Genomic DNA, 17,383 nt, shown 5'->3' on the forward strand with positions numbered 1-17,383 from the left:
TAAACACCGGTACTCCAGTAAACCAGGGTATAGAGTATGGATGTATTCTTCAAACACAGAGTTTCTGCATTTGGAGAATACCTTCATACACTACACAGCTTTGTGAGTACTGCCATATACCTTCTTACAGCCACAGGTACTGCCGGTCTGTGGGCCAGGTCTTAAGCTTGCTACACTCTATACAATTTTCTTGTACAACTTCTCTTTACCAAAACCATATACAGTAATACAGTGGTTTATGAGCATAATCCATTCCAGAAGAATGCCTGTAATCCAAAGCACTCGTATATCAAAGCGAATTTCCCCATAGGAATCAATGGAAACTCAAATAATTCATTCCAGTGTCACTGCTAGTGTATGCAGTACCTCATGTGGCCAGAGGTGGGGGGGGGGGGGGCAACGGAAATGCTCGGAGATACTTGAGAATGGAGTGTTTGAGTGTCTCCGAGCATCACTGGCATGTCCGCACCTCTGGCCACATGAGGTACTGCACACCCCAGAGGCTTGAATCCTGCTCGTTTTGCGAGACAACGCTCACAGGGTTTTTAAAAGAAAAGCTTGTATTGCGAAACGCTCAGAAACCGCGTTACTTGCAATTCGAGGTTCCACTGTAATATGAGATGAAACATAAACATTTTTACATTGTTTGTCAGGCAGGCCCTTACACTACATAGTTGAAAGTAAATGTAAAGGAAATTTAACAACAAAATTATATAATGTGTATCCAGCTTTACTGCACCAATACTCATGGGGGTAACACCTCACCCAAAGGTGTGCTCACCAATGCCTGGGACTAGGTGGAGACTGCGGTCATGTGAACAATCAAACATTAAGGCAGTCCCCGACTCAGAGATTGGCCACTTGTGTGTAGCAGTAATATACAGTGTTCTTCCATAAGATGTTCCAGATAACTACACACTTGTACTGATATATGTGTTGCATTCGGAGGGACATGCTACTGAGCCATTGCCCACTCCATCAGTCCAGTGTACCTCCGATACCTCACTCCCAGTAACATAATGACACCCATAGCGCTGGTCTCATACCTATCCTAAGTTAAATCCTTCCTGTACCTAGTGATCAGGCCTTGTATCTCCATAACACTAATCTACTTCCAGTGACCGGTGGAGATGGATGCTATGGAGGGAATCAGAGCACATGCAGAGCCATTGCCCACGCCATCAGTCCAGTGTTCCTCCGATACCTCATTCCCAGTAACATAATGACACCCATAGCGCTGGTCTCATACCTATCCTAAGTTAAATCCTTCCTGTATCTAGTGATCAGGACTTGTATCTCCATAACACTAGTCTACTCCCAGTGACCGGAGGAGATGGTTTGCTAGGGAGGGAGTCAGAGAACCAACCCCCCCCCTCACTATTGGAGGACCTGTCACCTAACCAGGTACCAGGCCAAAGGACTGGTTGCTGTTCTTCTCCTCAGTTACTCCTCTTCCTTGTCTTGCAAGTTAACCCCTTTTTGTAATGGTGTTACACATACCACATAGTGCTTTTACAGACCTGTGTTCTTTAAGACTACGCCAAGACTTGACATGAACCCCTTGAATAGCTTAAGACCAGGCTCAAAGCAGTTGAAAAACTTTTACTGAGTATTTAGCAGAACATGTATCACATGAATAAATGTCCTTTTCTTAACTACACCTAAGACTACACCTGGGTTTACACTATGTGTGGCGCGCCTTGCAGCAGGGGGTCCGCCGCGTCCCCATTCACTGTTTCGCATCCAAATTAGGTCTGAATTTTTGTCTGAATTCAGACCTGAAACAAAGCCAAAGACACACAGGACCCTTTCTGCTGTGCCCTCCACGGCCGCCCAGCTCCATTGAGAGTCGGTCACACCCTTCTGTCACGCTTATTGGATGCGGGGAACCCTCATTCAATTGACATAAGTATGAACCCAGCCTCAGTGTGGATGTCCCAGCATACCTGCGAAGGAGAAGTCCTAGGGGAAAAGGAAGAACTTGCATAGAAGTGTCCATGGTGGTAGGGATCCCAATGGGTCGGCACTCTGAAGGTGGACCATAAGTCCCAGCAAGCTTCTGCAAGGTTTCTGCTTTTTCTAGCCTTTTAGCCCTCTCACACTTAACCCCCCAGGACCTGAACCTCTTTGCTTTTAGATTACCACAGGATGGAAAAAGCCCACAAACGTGATCAGGGAAGGCAGCAAGAAACATTACCCCTTCCCGCTGACCTGGGCAGCCAAGTATCTAACTAAACATTCAATATAGTTGGCCACCTGCCTACAAGTCTATTCAACAGGCAGCTCTCACACCTGGGTTTCCTTGGCACAGGAGAAAGACAGAATATTGCCCTGTATACCCGCAATGAGACCTTAGTATGCCAAGTGTCTTTATATGCTGGTGCCATGGTATATTATAGAGTGTTTGCTTATTTAATGAGTGGACAGGAAGTCCATAGGCTTTGTCAGGTCCTGCTTTACTTTCTAAGGCCTCTTGCACACTGCAGCTTGAAAAAGCTCAGTACAGCGTGTAAACAAGCGCCGCGCATTCTTCAAAAAAAATAAAAATAAAATGATAGAAAATCAGCATTTTTGGTCAGTAATTTACGTCTCATGCATGCAAATACGCGCAATTATGCAAAAGTGTGCGTGACTGCACGCAAAATGTGTGCAAGGGCCAATTTTACATATTGTGCAGAACAAAAAAAAAAGCGACAATACTTTTTTGCGCATGTGGGCAAATGTGCGCAAACGCATATGCTCGAAAATACATACAAAAAAAAATCTGAAAAAGTATATGTTCAAACAGGAGTATCATGTGCAAGAGGCCTAAGGCAGTGTGAATAATTCTCACCAAGTGGTACATAACCAATACTTTAAAATATATCTAAAGGCAAAACTTCTCTTCTGTTCAAGTTTCAACTGTAAACATTTTTTATTTCTCAGCATAGACACCACATCATCCAGCTCTTTCCCTCCCATCCTGACTGTCCCTGGCCCATCTCTCTCATTCACTAGATTTCAGTCTTTTTCAATCATGCAGGCTTGCATATGCACTGTGCCTTAAAGCGCCCACTTCACCAGCATAAAATCCACCCATCAAGGCATTTTGATATTTGGCTCTTCCCAAGTCAAAGCCCATTGCTTGCATCAAGGCTTTGGGCTCTTGAGAAGAATACAAGGCAGTGTGCTGTGATGTATTTAGGGAGCTATGTACAGCACCCTACTGGTCCCTCCTACCAGGCATGATCTGCTTGCATGGCATAGAGAAGTACTGACACCCAGCGATGATGTTATTGGGTCTAAAATAAAGGTATGCAATGAAATGGTAAGGTTTTATTTAAACATTTAATTAGCATGTTGATGAGGGAAGAGAGAGGAACCGGGGAAGTCAAAATGAAAGTATATTAAAGTGGTTGTAAACCCTTACAAATCACTTTGACCTACAGGTAAGCCTAAGATTAAGACAGTGGCGCGCAGGCACACTGAGCGCGCTGCAGTTAACGGCGATATGCCGCGAGTGGTGGCTCCCGTGCGCATGCGCGGGAGTGATGTCATCGCGGCTCCGACGAATGACAGCGCCAGAGCAGCGAGACCCACCAAGAAGATGGAGGCTCCGGACTACAGGGGACAGCGGTGACTTTGCTGGCTCCTGTGTCAGGTAAGTGGCACATAATGGACTACTATGCGATGCATAGTAGTCCATTATGCTTTACCTTTTCAGGAAATCAAAGAGGAAGTAAACCCATCATGCGCCGTAGACAGCGGTGCGCAGGCGCACTGAGCGCGCCACAGTCAACTGCGAAATGCCGCGAGTGGCGGCTCCTGTGCGCATGTGCGTGAGTGACATCATCGCGGCGTCGCCGAATGACAGCGGCGGAGCAGCGAGACCCACCGAGAAGATGGATGCGGCAGACTACAGGGGACAGCAGTGACTTCGCTGGCTCCTGTGTCAGGTAAGTGACACATAATGGACTACTATGCGATGCATAGTAGTCCATTATGCTTTACCTTTGCAGGGAATGAAAGAGGAAGTAAACTCATCAGGGTTTACTTCCTCTTTAAATAAGGCTGATTTTTTAGAAAATATTGATTTTCCACAGCTGATTAATTTGTGATATCATGCATATATTCATATCAACAGCTATTCTCTATTATTCTTGCACTACACTATGGGGGTTATTTGCGAAAGGTAAATCCACTTTGCACTGCAAGTGCACCTGGAAGTCCAGTCGCTGTAAATCTGAGCGATAGATCTGAAATGAGGGGAAGCTCTGCTGATTTTATCATCCAATCATGCGCAAGCTAAAATGCTGTTTTTAATTTTTCTTGCATGTTCCCCTTGGGTTTGCACTTCCAAGTGCACTTGCAGTGCAAAGTGGATTTGCCTTTCATAAATGTGTTTGTAATCATTTTATAACAATGAAAATAAATGAAAAACAAAATCCAGGAAAAAGTATGATAAAGGAACCAAATAAAAACAGAACCCAAGTAGTGCCAACATACGCTCAATAGTCCATAAATAGTCCCATCGATCCAATAAACGCCTGTGCCATCAAATACTATATGCGAAAATGTTTCAGTCTCCAGTGTTCAACTTGCAGTATTTATTCACCACTTCATGCGAAAAAAAAGTGCATGCAATATGTGCACCCTCCTTCGGATGGATTTGCACCTAAGGGCCGGTTCACACAGCGAGGCGTGGCGAGGCGTCTCCGACTTACCTCGCCGCGACCTGCGGGGAGCTCAGCGGCGACTTGCAGAGGACTTCTGTATAGAAGTCAATGCAAGTCGCCCCGAAGTAGTACAGGAACCTTTTTTCTGAGTCGGAGCGACTCGAGTCGCTCCTCTCAGAACGGTTCCATTGTACAGAACGGGGGCGACTTGCGGGAGCGAGGCGAGGCGAGCCGTGTCGCCTCGCCTCGCCTCGCTGTGTGAACCGGCCCTTAGGGTTATGATCTTACACCTAAGTAGGGCCACAATTCGCTTGTTTCCCACCTTAAGGGACTGAGATAGATCTTTTCCTGTTCCCAGTGTAAAGCTGGATACACACTATACAATTTTCTGTAGATTTTTTCCCACAAACACACAATCATTGACTGGCTCAATATAAAACGACGAGGAGGAGGTAGATGTCATTGATTGCAGGTTTCAGCCACCAATTAAATAAGATTTTTAGTTGTATGGCTTGTTTAATTGATAATCACACAAAATCTCCAATGTATTTTAGGCCCATTTCAAGCTATTCTAAAAACACAGATTTGCAGGTGACAGGATTGCTTTCCATCTACTGGCAGATTAACACATCTTTTATCTCTAATGTTGTTTTTCCAAAGTACTGGCACCTCCGATAACCAGATCAGTGCAGTATCTCCAATCCACTCCCTTCCAAGTATGGTAAGATTTTATATACTTTCAATTATGTTAGTTTTCTCTTTATATATATATATATATATATATATATATATATATATATATAGTATCTATTTCAATATTTCTGTGCTTTCCCTGCTTGTCCTAACATTTTTAATCTTTAAGACCCCTTTCACACTGGGGTCACAATGTTAGCGGTAAAGCGCGGCTTTACCGCTGTTATAGCTGCACTTTTCAGCCACTAGCGGGGCGGTTTTGACCCTCGCTAGTGGCCAATGCAAGGGTTAATAGCAACTGTGTTGCGGCACTTTGGCAGCGCTGCCCATTCATTTCATTGAGCAGGGTGTTTTGCAAGCGGTGTATACACCGTTTGCCCAAAAGATGCTGCTTGCAGGACTTTTTTTCCCATCCTGCAAGCGTACCGCCCCAGTGTGAAAGCACTTGGGCTTTCACACTGGGGTGGCTTGAGAGGAACTTTTCAGGCGCTATTTTTTGAAAAGCGCCCCAGTGTGAAAGGGGTGTTAGTGTGAGCTTCTATGACATTAACCTTTCATTATAAATACATATGCATTGGCCATGGTAACCAGTTATTCCATCTGTTGTTTCTAGTGCACATTGGATTAGGTTTACCTTTCTGAATATGTTACACCCTTATTTAGGGTGCAGCATGTAACATGTTCAGCATCAGATTTCTCCTCCCTATCCCCCCGTGACAGCGAGCAAGGGATTTTCTCCCAGCATTCGCTGCCACAATTCAAAGAGTGTGGGGCTCACACACAGCCGCGTCATTGATTTACATATTCTTGTAAATCAAACTACAAGTACCAACAACCTTTGCAGATGTCGGCTTGTAGTTCTCAATGAACTACCAGGGCTTATTGAGTGCTGTGGTAGTTCATTGATTCTTCCTGTCAGTTTAAAACTGCCTATCCATACTATCCATACTACTGTATGTACGATCTGTTGATCGCTGGTGCATTGTTTTCCAGGCTCCTAAAACAAAAATAGTACATGCACATTTTTTTACCTGCAAAAAACATTAGCTTTTATTGTTTTATGTTAAAAGGTGAATTTATCCTTTAACCGCTTGCTGACCTGCCACCCTCATTATAATATGGCAGCTTGGCTTGGCTGCACGAAATCGCCGTAGTTCTACGCCATCCGCTTTAAGAGAAATAGCAGGTGTGCACACCCGCGGCGCGTCACTGGAGACGATTTTCCGCAATCGCTCCACAGAGAGCCAGAATGGGGGGGGGGGGGATCTGTCAATGTAAAAAACAGATCCCCATTCTGACAAGGGAATAGAGAGAGATCGTGTATTCCTAGTGATTAGGAACAGGATCTCTCTCTACTCCCAATCAGTCCCCTCCCCCCACAGTTAGAAACACCTCCCTAGGGAACACTTAACCCCTTGATCGCCCCCTAGTGTTAATCCCTTCCCAGTAATCAGTAGCTATTTTTAGGCGTATAAATGTCACTGGTCCCACAAAAGTGTCAAAAGTGTCCGATCTCTCCGCCGTAATGCTGCAGTCCTGCTTAAAATTGCTGATCACCCCTATTACTAGTAAAAAAAAAAAACTATAATAAAAATGCCATAAAATCTATCCCATGCCAATATACGCTTATTGCGATTTTTTTTTTTTTTACTACAAATATGTAGAAGAATACATATTGGCCTAAACTGGATGAAGACTTTTTTATATTTATTATAGCAAAAAGTAAAAAATATAGTTTTTTTCAAAATTGTCTGCTTTTTTTTTTTTGTTGTTTATATATAAAATATAAAAATAAAAACTGTAGGAGGTGATCAAATACCACCAAAAGTAAGCTCTATTGGTGGGATAAAAAAAAAGGACATACATTTTGTTTGTGTAGAACATCGCATGACCGTAAAATTGTCAGTTAAAGCGACAGTGCCGTATCGCAAAAAAATGGCCTGGTCATTAAGGGGTAAATCCTTCCGGGGCTGAAGTGGTTAAAGCGGAGCTAAATTCAGGGATACTTGCCTATTCTGCAATAGTGCAGTGGCCATGCGCAGGAGTACAGTGTGCCCGATGCATTCGCAGCTCTGTTTACATTTTGCAGAGCATTGAAAATAGGCAGGGAGTTATATTTTATTGCAGAAGAGACATTGCATGCAATAAAGAACCTGCCTGTTTGTTCTGCTTTAAAGTGTATCTAAAGCCAAACTTTATTTTTTATTCAACTGCCCATACACCGATTAGGGTTTTTTTTTTTTTTTTTTCTCGTTCAGGCTAAATAAAAAAATAAAAATCCCTCTATCCACGCTGTACAGGTGGATGAATTTCTCGCTATGGCTATTGTATTTTTATAGGCAGCACTGTTGGCTGTCAAAGTACCTGAACAGCATCTGCTTTAAATGCAACCATGTTTTTGCTGACAAAAGTGATGTGATGCGGTAGATTGCCCACAGGACCACCCACAGAGCGAATTTCACCCAGTTCTTCAGGAACTGGACAAAATGTGTACAATTTAAGGACCACTTTAGAGGGAAGGGAAACCCTTCTAATAGGGATATCTGTTCAGGTGACAGCTGTCTAATCAGCAGCCCAGATCCTCCTCTTGGGTCCCCTGCTGGCACTTCTGGCTCCTCCCCCTGCTAAGTGTCCCCATAGCAAGTCGCTTCCTATGGGGACACTAATGCAGGCTCATTACCAAGCCTCACTGTCTGTGTCTAGTGACACAGACAGCGGGACTTGGCCCTGCCCACTGCGCCCTCGTCTCTGGCTGTGATTGACAGCAACAGGAGCCAATGGCTCCCACTGCTGTCTCTGAGCCAATGAGGAGGCAGAGAGAGCCACTGCCCTCGTGTACATCACTGTATTGAGATCAAGCTTAGGTTACCTTAATGGAGAGAATGCATTAAGGTAACAAAAAACTTTTGCCTTTAGAACCACTTTAGGAGGCGGATTCCCTTCACTTTGGAAAACTTCTCTCTTACTTCCTCTTGTGTGTTCAAGACAAGAAACAAATGAAGACCTCCCTAATGGGACATAATAGATGACAAAGAAAACTCTCTCTAAATTTAATTTTTTTTTTGAATTTAGATACACTGTACTTTTAAAAGGAAGTAACCCCTGATGGGTGTTACTTCCTCTTTGTTTCTCTGCAAAGGTAAAGCATAATGGACTACTATGCATCACATCGTAGCCCATTATGTGTCACTTACCTGCAGGAGAAGCCCATTCTTCACCCCTCTTCCTTCCGGGGCCGTGAACTCCGGCTTTGTGACTGGCTGGAGTCGTGTGATGTCACTCCCGAGCATGCGCATGGGAGCCGCCTTTAACGGCATGACCCAAGCTAGAAACGGCACAGCGTGACCTTTCTAACTCCGGCGCATACGCAGAAGAAAACGCCGTATGGCGATTTGCAAATATCTCCTAGACCGTGCAGGTCTGGGAGATATTTCATGCACCTACAGGTAAGCCTTAGTCTAGGGTTACCTGTAGGTTAAAGTGGTTGTAAAGGGTTTATAGCCACTTTAAAGCAAACATTTTGATAGCTGTGAATAGCTAATACCTTTTTAAGCAATAGTGTCATTATTTTTCTATACTAGATATACATTTCCCTAGGATTAATAAATCTACAAGCAAAATTCAAAGAAAAATTCTACCTAGGTTATGTGTGTGTGAATTCTGAATGTCTGTATATAATGTGAGTAGCAGTGAATAAATAATATTTGGCCGACCTTGCTGACAAGTAATAACATTACTGTATTATAGGTGCTCTTACATTATTGGAACAGTACAGTGGAGCTTTTCGATGTTGCCAAATGTGAACCAGTTTGCCAATTTGGCCTGCCATCAACTCATATGCTGGCAAGTCCATGGCAGCCAGTTTATGCTCTTGATACAGATAATCTCAGCCTATTTCTTAAAGGTAAATTTATATAGTTCACATGCATATGTCATACATATTGATGTTGATTCATCTTGTGCCGTTTTAAAGTATATGTAAATCTAGTCGATTAAATCTCATATATTCTTTAGCGTGTCAATGTAATTTCAAAAAGCATTTGTAAATCTGCAGATTTCACTTAGTGATTGTAAAGATTGATTTTTCTTTTTTTTTCTTTTTTTTTTAAACCGCAAACATCATACTTACCTGCTCTGTGTAATGGTTTTTCTGCCCGGATGTTCTTCTTCCCGGGTCTCCTGCTGGCGCTTCTGGCTCCTTCACAGGTTTTTATTGACAGCAACTCTCAGCCAAGCCTGTGAGAGCCAGAAGATGGCAGAAGAGTTTCTGCAGATGTGCCAGATGTGCACAGCGCTGGACTGAGACTTGGTTCAGATTAGTATTTGGGGGGGGGGGGGGGCACTATTAAAAGGGTTTTTTACCTTAATACAGAGAATGCATTAGTGGTTCTAAAGGCAGAAAGTTTTTTTATCTTAATGCATTCTATGCATTAAGATAAAAAAACCTTTTGTGTGCATCTCCCCCCTCAGCACACCAGATACTTATCTGAGCCCCATCTCGATCCATTTATGTTGCATGAGAGACTCGGCTGTCCGGGACTCTTCCTCCTGATTGGCTGAGACATGCAGCAGGCGCCATTGGCTCCCACTGCTGTCAATCGAAGTCAGTGAGCCAATGAGGAGAGAGAGAGGGGGCGGGGCCGAGCCACGAGGACATGTCTGAATGGACACACAGAGCAGTGGCTCAGGTGCCCCCATAGCAAATTGCTTGCTGTGGGGGCACTCGTCAGGAGGGAGGGGCCTGGTGCACCAAAGAGGGACCCGAGAAGAGTAGAATCTGGGCTGGTAAGTATGACATTTTTTTTGTTTGTTTAAAAATAACAAATAACAAGGCTTTAATATCACTTTAAGGTAAAACAACGTTTATCTTTTGAACCATTTTAAATAATACCTAGTGATCCTGCCATATAGACACTTGTTAACCACTTAAGCCCCGGACCATTTTGCAGCTAAAGGACCAGGCCCCTTTTTGCGATTCGCCACTGCGTCACTTTAACTGACAATTGCACGGTCGCGCGATGTGGCTCCCAAACAAAATTGGCGTCCTTTTTTTCCCACAAATAGAGCTTTCTTTTGGTGGTATTTGATCACCTCTGCGTTTTTTCTTTTTTGCGCTATAAACAAAAATAGAGCGACAATTTTGAAAAAAATGCAATATTTTTTACTTTTTGCTATAATAATCTTAGTAAAGGTCATTATTCCTTGCATTGCATTATCCCATCCTGTTGGGACCTAACATTTCTGATCTCCTTATATGACCCTTTCTCATACTGACTTGCTGCCTTGTCCTATGCTTGGACCAGGGACTGCACTCCCATTAGGTTTACTTGCTGTATCTGTCCTGTTTTCTTATAGAAACCTAATAAACTCCTATATAGACTGATAGAACTGAGGAAACAACGGATGTTGTGAAACGCGTCTTCCGATTGGTTGCCACGTCACGTCCGGTCTACGGAGCTTGCGTTCCACGCTGAGGCGCACTTCCGGTTCTGTCCGTTCGGCCTTTCCGGACGCTGAGAATACCATATGTTAGTGTCACCACAGTATCGGCAAGGCTGCTAATTAGAGAACTACCCACGGAGGCTCTACTGTTGCATCTTTCCTCTACTGCTTGCCAGCAGTGTACCATCCTCGCTCCTTCACTGACTTTCTAGTGACTCCGGACCCCCCTCCTTTTTTTTTTTAACTATATGCCTGATTAATGCAATTCCTTGTGAGTAGCCATTTGGCCATTTGTTATATTACATTAAATGCTTCCTTATATATTGCACTTAGTCTGGCGCACTTCTCCTTTCCTCCCATTGCATTTTTTAGAGAGTTGTGCTTCTCCTCTCAAGACTCCTGCTGACAGTGCAAATATATTATACATTTTATATTGACTACTACTATACTTTTATCAAAACTTTGGACAATTTCTTTTAATTCCCCTCCCTTTTATTACTTTTAAGAGACTTTGCTGTGATTGGTCCTTTGCGCCATCTTATCCCCTTTGTTTTTATGTCATGCTGTATAACTGTGGTCAATCCAGGCAAGTGAGAGAAAAAGTCTCTGTTTTTACTAACAAACTCTTTAACGTCCTTCTCTTGGGCCACTGACAAGGTTTCAGTTATAGGTACTTCAGGTGTCCCAGGGCACATGTCCTTTTGGGGTGTTGGGACTGCCAGTAACGTTTCTCCTTCCTTCCAAGGTTTCAAGAGATTAATGTGATATATTTGCTCTGGTTTCCTTATTCCTGGCTGGTAAACTTTGTAGTTTACTTCCTCTACTCTTTCCATAATTTCAAAGGGACCCAGCCATTTTACTAGGAATTTACTCTCAACCATGAGGACTAGTACCAACACTCTATCACTAGGGTGAAAAGTATGGGTCTTGCCACCCCAATTATAAACCCTTCTCTGGGCCTCCTGGGCTTTCTACATATGTTCCTGCACAAGCGGCATGACAGCCGCGATTCTATCTTGCATCAGTGAGATATGCTCAAGGACTCTTCTCTAAGGCGTGGTCTGTCCCTTCCACGTTTCTTTTGCAACATCTAGCCATCCCCGGGATCCCCGGGATGTCTAACATACAGTAGTTCAAAAGGGGAATACCTCGTAGATGCCTGAGGTACCTCTCGAATGACAAACATGAAGGTATGGCAGCAGAAAATCCACATTTCTCTCATTTTTGTCCACCATCTTTTTTAACATGTTTTTGAGCATTTTGTTATATCTCTCTACAAGACCATCAGTTTGGGGGTGGTAGACAGAGGTACGGAGATGGGAGATTTTGAACAACTTGCACAATTCTTAAGAGACTCTGGACATACATTGTGTGCCTTGATCTGTAAATATATTTATTTTGGAATACCCACACAACTAAATACCTGGACAAGCTCTGTGGCAATAGTCTTAGCTGAGGTATTACTTGAGGGAATGGCTTCAGGATATCGTGTGGCATAGTCCAGTATTACCAGTATGTGCTGGTGGCCCCAGACAGACTTTACTACTGGTCCCACCAGATCCATGCCAATTCTTTCAAAAGGTACTTCAGTTATTCGTAAAGGTACCAGCAGACTGCGAAAATGGGGCGAGAGCAGAATATTGACACTGGGCACGATTCACAATATTCTTTGACATCTGCATGTAACCCAGGCCAAAAGAATCTCTGGGTTGTTCTCTCCTTGGTTTTCTCTATACTCAGATGTCCACCCATTACATGACCATGGGCTAAATCTAATACCATCCGGCAATAGGGTTTGGGAACCACTAGCTGCTCTACCTCCTCCTCCCCTTGCTTTATTACCTGATACAGCAAGTTATTTTTAAGAGCCATGTAGGGGAAAGACATTAGGTTCAACAGGTTCCCCATCCATCATCTTAATGTTTTTTCTGCCTCTAGTGAGTGTGGTGTCTCGTAATTGTTCGGTACAAAAATCTGTTTCTGCCCACTCACAAGTCAGAGATAATTTCTTCATTATCCTCAAGCCGGAGGCTAGCTTCCAGCTCCTCCTACTCCCCAGCCATTACAGAAAAAGGAAAAGAATCTACCCCTTCCTTGGACACACCAACAGTTTCCCTTTCAATCAAAAGGGTCTGGGGCAGTGGTGGCCCATCCATTAGGGGTGCCGGGTGCCGCCCCCTCTATCCACGGCTGTCACACCCCCTTCTATCCATGGCCGCCACCCCTTATTCATGTGTCTGGCCTCTTTCAGGACTTTAGGCGGATGAATTACAGTGGCTGGGTTTTTTTTAAGCACATGATTAGAGCCAAAGGCTCTACTAGGCTTCCAAATAGGGTGGGCTCTGGGCGCAGAGCATTGCACTATGAGCCGACCCAGGTGTTAGAACAGCAGATTGAAACACTGATCCTCAATCCGGCCAATCAGAAGCGGGTCTGAGACCCGTTTTACGATTTTCTGCCGAGGAGGAGCAAGGAAACGGAAGCTGTGATGCCTGTGGAGAGCAGAGGAAGGGCAAACCGCTGCCGCCGAGCAGGGGAAGCTGCCAGTGAAGCGCTGCCCACCATAGATGGAGTAAGTGCTCCAGGACCCAAATGACCGGGGGGGGGGGATGGGTGTTACTGTTTGCAGCCCCCCCAAAAAAAAATTACCACCGGCTGCCACTGGTCTGGAGTGAGTTCCGATGTTTCCTCATGAAGCAGTAAGGGTATCCCACTGAATTTGTCACCGTGCCCCAAGGGGTATCAACCTCGACCACAGCAGTCTGGTAGTGAGTTATGTCACCGTGTATGCAAATAACCCCAATAGTTCTAGGGTGTAACTTGGCAGGATTTACATAATCACCTTTAACTAATGTCACAACACTACCAGAATGTATCAGAGCAGTGACTGGCTTTCCATCAACTGAAATCACACACATTTGTTTTTCCACGCGTCCCTGACATAATGCAGCACATGCCGCCTGTGCAAAAAGAAACATGTCAAATAAGCATTATAACATTGCATTGGTTCATCATTTAGGGAACAGTTAGCAGCAATATCACCTGCTAACTGGCAGCGATAACCTTTTATGTGTTCTGTACACAGTCCTCTAAATGGCCTCAGGGACCTTCCTGACCTATTCGGCCAGTCCCCAGGTCCTGAGCCCACAGTCTCATTATCTGTAGCCACAGTCTTGTAATTTTTCCCTAAGCTCTTGAACCCTCGAGACGGATCATCCGGGCAATTTTTCACCCCTAGAGACATTGGGCTGGGTCACGGATGAGGTCAACAAGTCCTCAGCAGCCATATATCTCTCCACCAGGTCCACCAGCTGGTTTGCAGACTTAGGTTCCCCAAGATTGACCCACTTCCTCAAAGCGGCAGGGAGCACACGCAAGTAACGGTCCATGACCACACGCTCCACAATCTTGGGGCCTGACAAAGTCTCTGGCTGCAACCATTTTGGTGAGGTATACCAATTCATACATCTGGGAGCGGGGTTGCTTATCATTACTGTATGCCCACCTATGCACCCGCTGAGCCCGGACTGCAATGGTGACACCCAGGCATGTCTCAGCTTTCAGTGTCTCATAGTCCTGGGCGGCATCTGGTTCCAGGTCAAAATAGGCCTTTTGGGGTTCTCCAGTCAGAAAGGGTGCTAGCAGTCCTGCCCACTGCTCTTTTTGCCATCCTTCCCAAACAGCGACTCTTTCAATAGTGCCAGATAAGCCTTCACATCATCTGCAAGTGTCATCTTTTGCAGGAAATAGCTGGCATGCACCATTTTCGGTTGCACTAGCAAAGGACCTGTGGACCCCTACTTTAATTGCACCAGGGCCTCTGCAAACTGGCAGTTGATTTCTTGCTGGGCTGCAATGGCTTCTTGCTGCTGGCAATTGGCTTCCTGCTGGGTTGCAGTGGCCTGGCGATTCATCTCTTGCGGTTGGCGGTTGGCTTCCTGCTACCAGCGATTGGTTTCCTACTGGGTTGCAGTTGGACTTCAACACGTCCTCCATCTTTCCACTTGTTCAGGAAGATGCCCCCCCAAATCCACCATATGTCAGGGGTTAGCTCAAAGGGGATCACCTTCCCTGGGAAAAACGGTAGTCCAAACGACAGTTTTCTTAAAATCTGTAGCCAGTTTAATTTTAAAGGCCATTTTCACACTGAGGCATTTTACAGGCATTTTGTGCTAAAAATAGCGCCTGAAAAACACCTGTAAACTGCCTCTTCAGCAGCCTCAGTGTGAAAGCCAAAGTGCTTTCACACCGAGGTGGTGTGCTTGCAGGACAGGGAAAAAAGTCCTGCAAGTAGCATCTTTGGGACGGTGCGGGAGGCAGCACTTTCCAGGCATTTTTAAACCTTTTTCACCCATTAGCAGGGGTTAAAAGCGCTCCGCTAGCGATCGAAAAGTTCAACTAAAATGACAGTAAAGCGCCGCTAAAACTAGCGGCGCTTTACTGTCAATTCAGCCAGTGCCTCAGTGTGTAAGTGGCCTTAAAGCGGAGGTCCACCCTAAAGTGGACCTTCCGCTCATCGGAACCCTCCCCCCCTCCGGCGCCACAATTGGCACCTTTCAGGGGGGAGGGGGGTGCAGGTACCTGTACAGTACAGGTATCTGCACCCACTTCCGGGATAGCTCTCTGTACGCCCCTTTCCGCAAGTGCCCCGCTGCCTGCTGGGAAACACACAGATCGCAGAGGCAGCGGGTCCATTCTTATTGCACAGCGCGACTCGCACATGCACAGTAGGGAACCGGGAAATGAAGCCGAAAGGCTCCACTTCCTGATTCCCATACCCAGGATGGCGGCGGCAGCACCCGAGAGACGATCGAGAGATCGGCTTCGGGTGCCGACATCGCGGGAGCGCTGGACAGGTAAGTGTCACTATTTTAAAAGTCAGCAGCTGCAGTATTTGTAGCTGCTGGCTTTTAAAAAAAAAAAAAAAACGCGGAGTCCCGCTTTAAGGTTGCATGAAAATAACACAAACAAAAACAGAAAATAAATCCTTGCCATCCAGGCACTAACTGAACATTGCAGGTTCCTGACTCACAGGTGAAGGGTTTCTCCCAGTCACCAACAAGACAAAGATAATGCAAACCTTTTCTTTTTACAAAGCAAACTTCACATAAGCAGCTCTCTCAGGGTTTTGGCTTCCTGAGTCCCAGGCCAAGAGCAATCCTATGCTCTGGTCCTGCTTAGCTTATACCACCTTAGCAAAACCTGGTCCTGAACCAACCATACCAAGGTGGTTGGTAAAACTTGGAGCAGATTCCACCTTAGTTTCATAGTTTCATAGTAAGGTTGAATAAAGACACCAGTCCATCCAGTTCAACCTGAGTGAGTGTCTACAATTGTCCCTATCCCTGTACATCGCACACTCGCATCAGTCCCTACCCTCAAGGAGTCCACAATCCAAGGTCCCCGTTCATATACTAGGGCCAATTTTGGACAGAAGCCAATTAACCTACCTGCATGTCTTTGGATTGTGGGAGGAAGCCACACGCAGGCACAGGGAGAACATGCAAAGTCCAGGCAGGTAGTGTCGTGGTTTGGATTCCAACCAGCGACCCTTCTTACTGCTAGGTGAGAGTGCTAACCACTACACCACTGTGCCACTCTAGTTCTTGGCAGATGAATGCATGTGAGGTGAAACAACGTCCATCAATCTCCTTGCCTTTCATAATGTGTGTGTGTGTGTGTGTGTGTGTGTGTGTGTGTGTGTATGTATGTATGTATATATATATATATATATATATATATATATATATATATATAATATTTATTTTCTTTTTTTTTTTAAGCTGCACCCTTTATCATTATAAATCTGTCTTTTTAATTGCTGTGACCATGCGAAAGGAGCTTTTAGAAGACCGATGTAATTTCTCCTTGCACCTAATAATCACTCAAAGAATGTAATTTTGTAACAAGTTAGTAGGTGAGAGGCAGCAGCAGAGAAATGATCTAAGAAGTCCACATATGTTAAGACAGCCAGAACTTTACAGCCATCAGGACTGACATGACCGTCATCGCTAAGCCATCATCTCAGGCTAGGAAGCAGATACTGACCTATGTGGAGCGATAACCATATGCAAGCACTAGAAGTCCCCATTTCACACAATGTACTCTGTAATCATTCAATCACTATTTTCTTTGCTCCCCAGAAAAGTGAAGATTTCGGAACGTCTGAGTTGAAGTAAAAAATAGTTCCTGCCTACAGTGCTCTTGCAAATGGAGTACAGGCAGATGCATTGCACCTATATTTCTTCACTGCAGAGCTTCCTGCTGCACAGTGGTGGCGCTCTTATTCTGCTTCTCTCAATGCAAGTCTATAAATAAAACAAACTCCTTGTAAGAGCTAGCAAGTTAAAATATGAAAGTCACATAATAAATCATTTTTAATTAAACAATACATTAATAACATTAATAGGTGTTCACTGACAGTGCACTATATTTTATCGTTAACAAACAGTGGGCAAGTAAGCAGAACAAGACTCTGGATTGCCGCACACTGGAGAAAGACTTGAAATCTCGTCTTTTATTGAAACAACGTAGGTCACATCAAATCAAATCAGCTATGAGTAAGCACTAATCACGGTGCGAAACGTGTCAGC

At 44.6% G+C, this 17,383-nt stretch overlaps 1 protein-coding gene across 2 annotated transcripts in view; it reads left to right on the forward strand.

Moving 5' to 3' along the window:
• The window catches only part of WDR93 (WD repeat domain 93), a 173,244-nt gene that overhangs the window by 141,353 nt on the left and 14,508 nt on the right, over positions 1-17,383 (forward strand). For both annotated transcript variants that reach the window (XM_077473983.1, XM_077473984.1), the window contains exons 13-14: positions 5,316-5,376; positions 9,096-9,252. In XM_077473983.1, coding sequence (XP_077330109.1) covers positions 5,316-5,376; positions 9,096-9,252 — 218 coding nt within the window. The remainder of the gene's footprint in view (positions 1-5,315; positions 5,377-9,095; positions 9,253-17,383) is intronic.

This window comes from Lithobates pipiens, unplaced genomic scaffold (assembly GCF_037356315.1).
Source record: "Lithobates pipiens isolate NorthernLeopardFrog02 unplaced genomic scaffold, aLitPip1_a1.2 Scaffold_8, whole genome shotgun sequence".
Taxonomy (NCBI): Eukaryota; Metazoa; Chordata; class Amphibia; order Anura; family Ranidae; genus Lithobates; species Lithobates pipiens.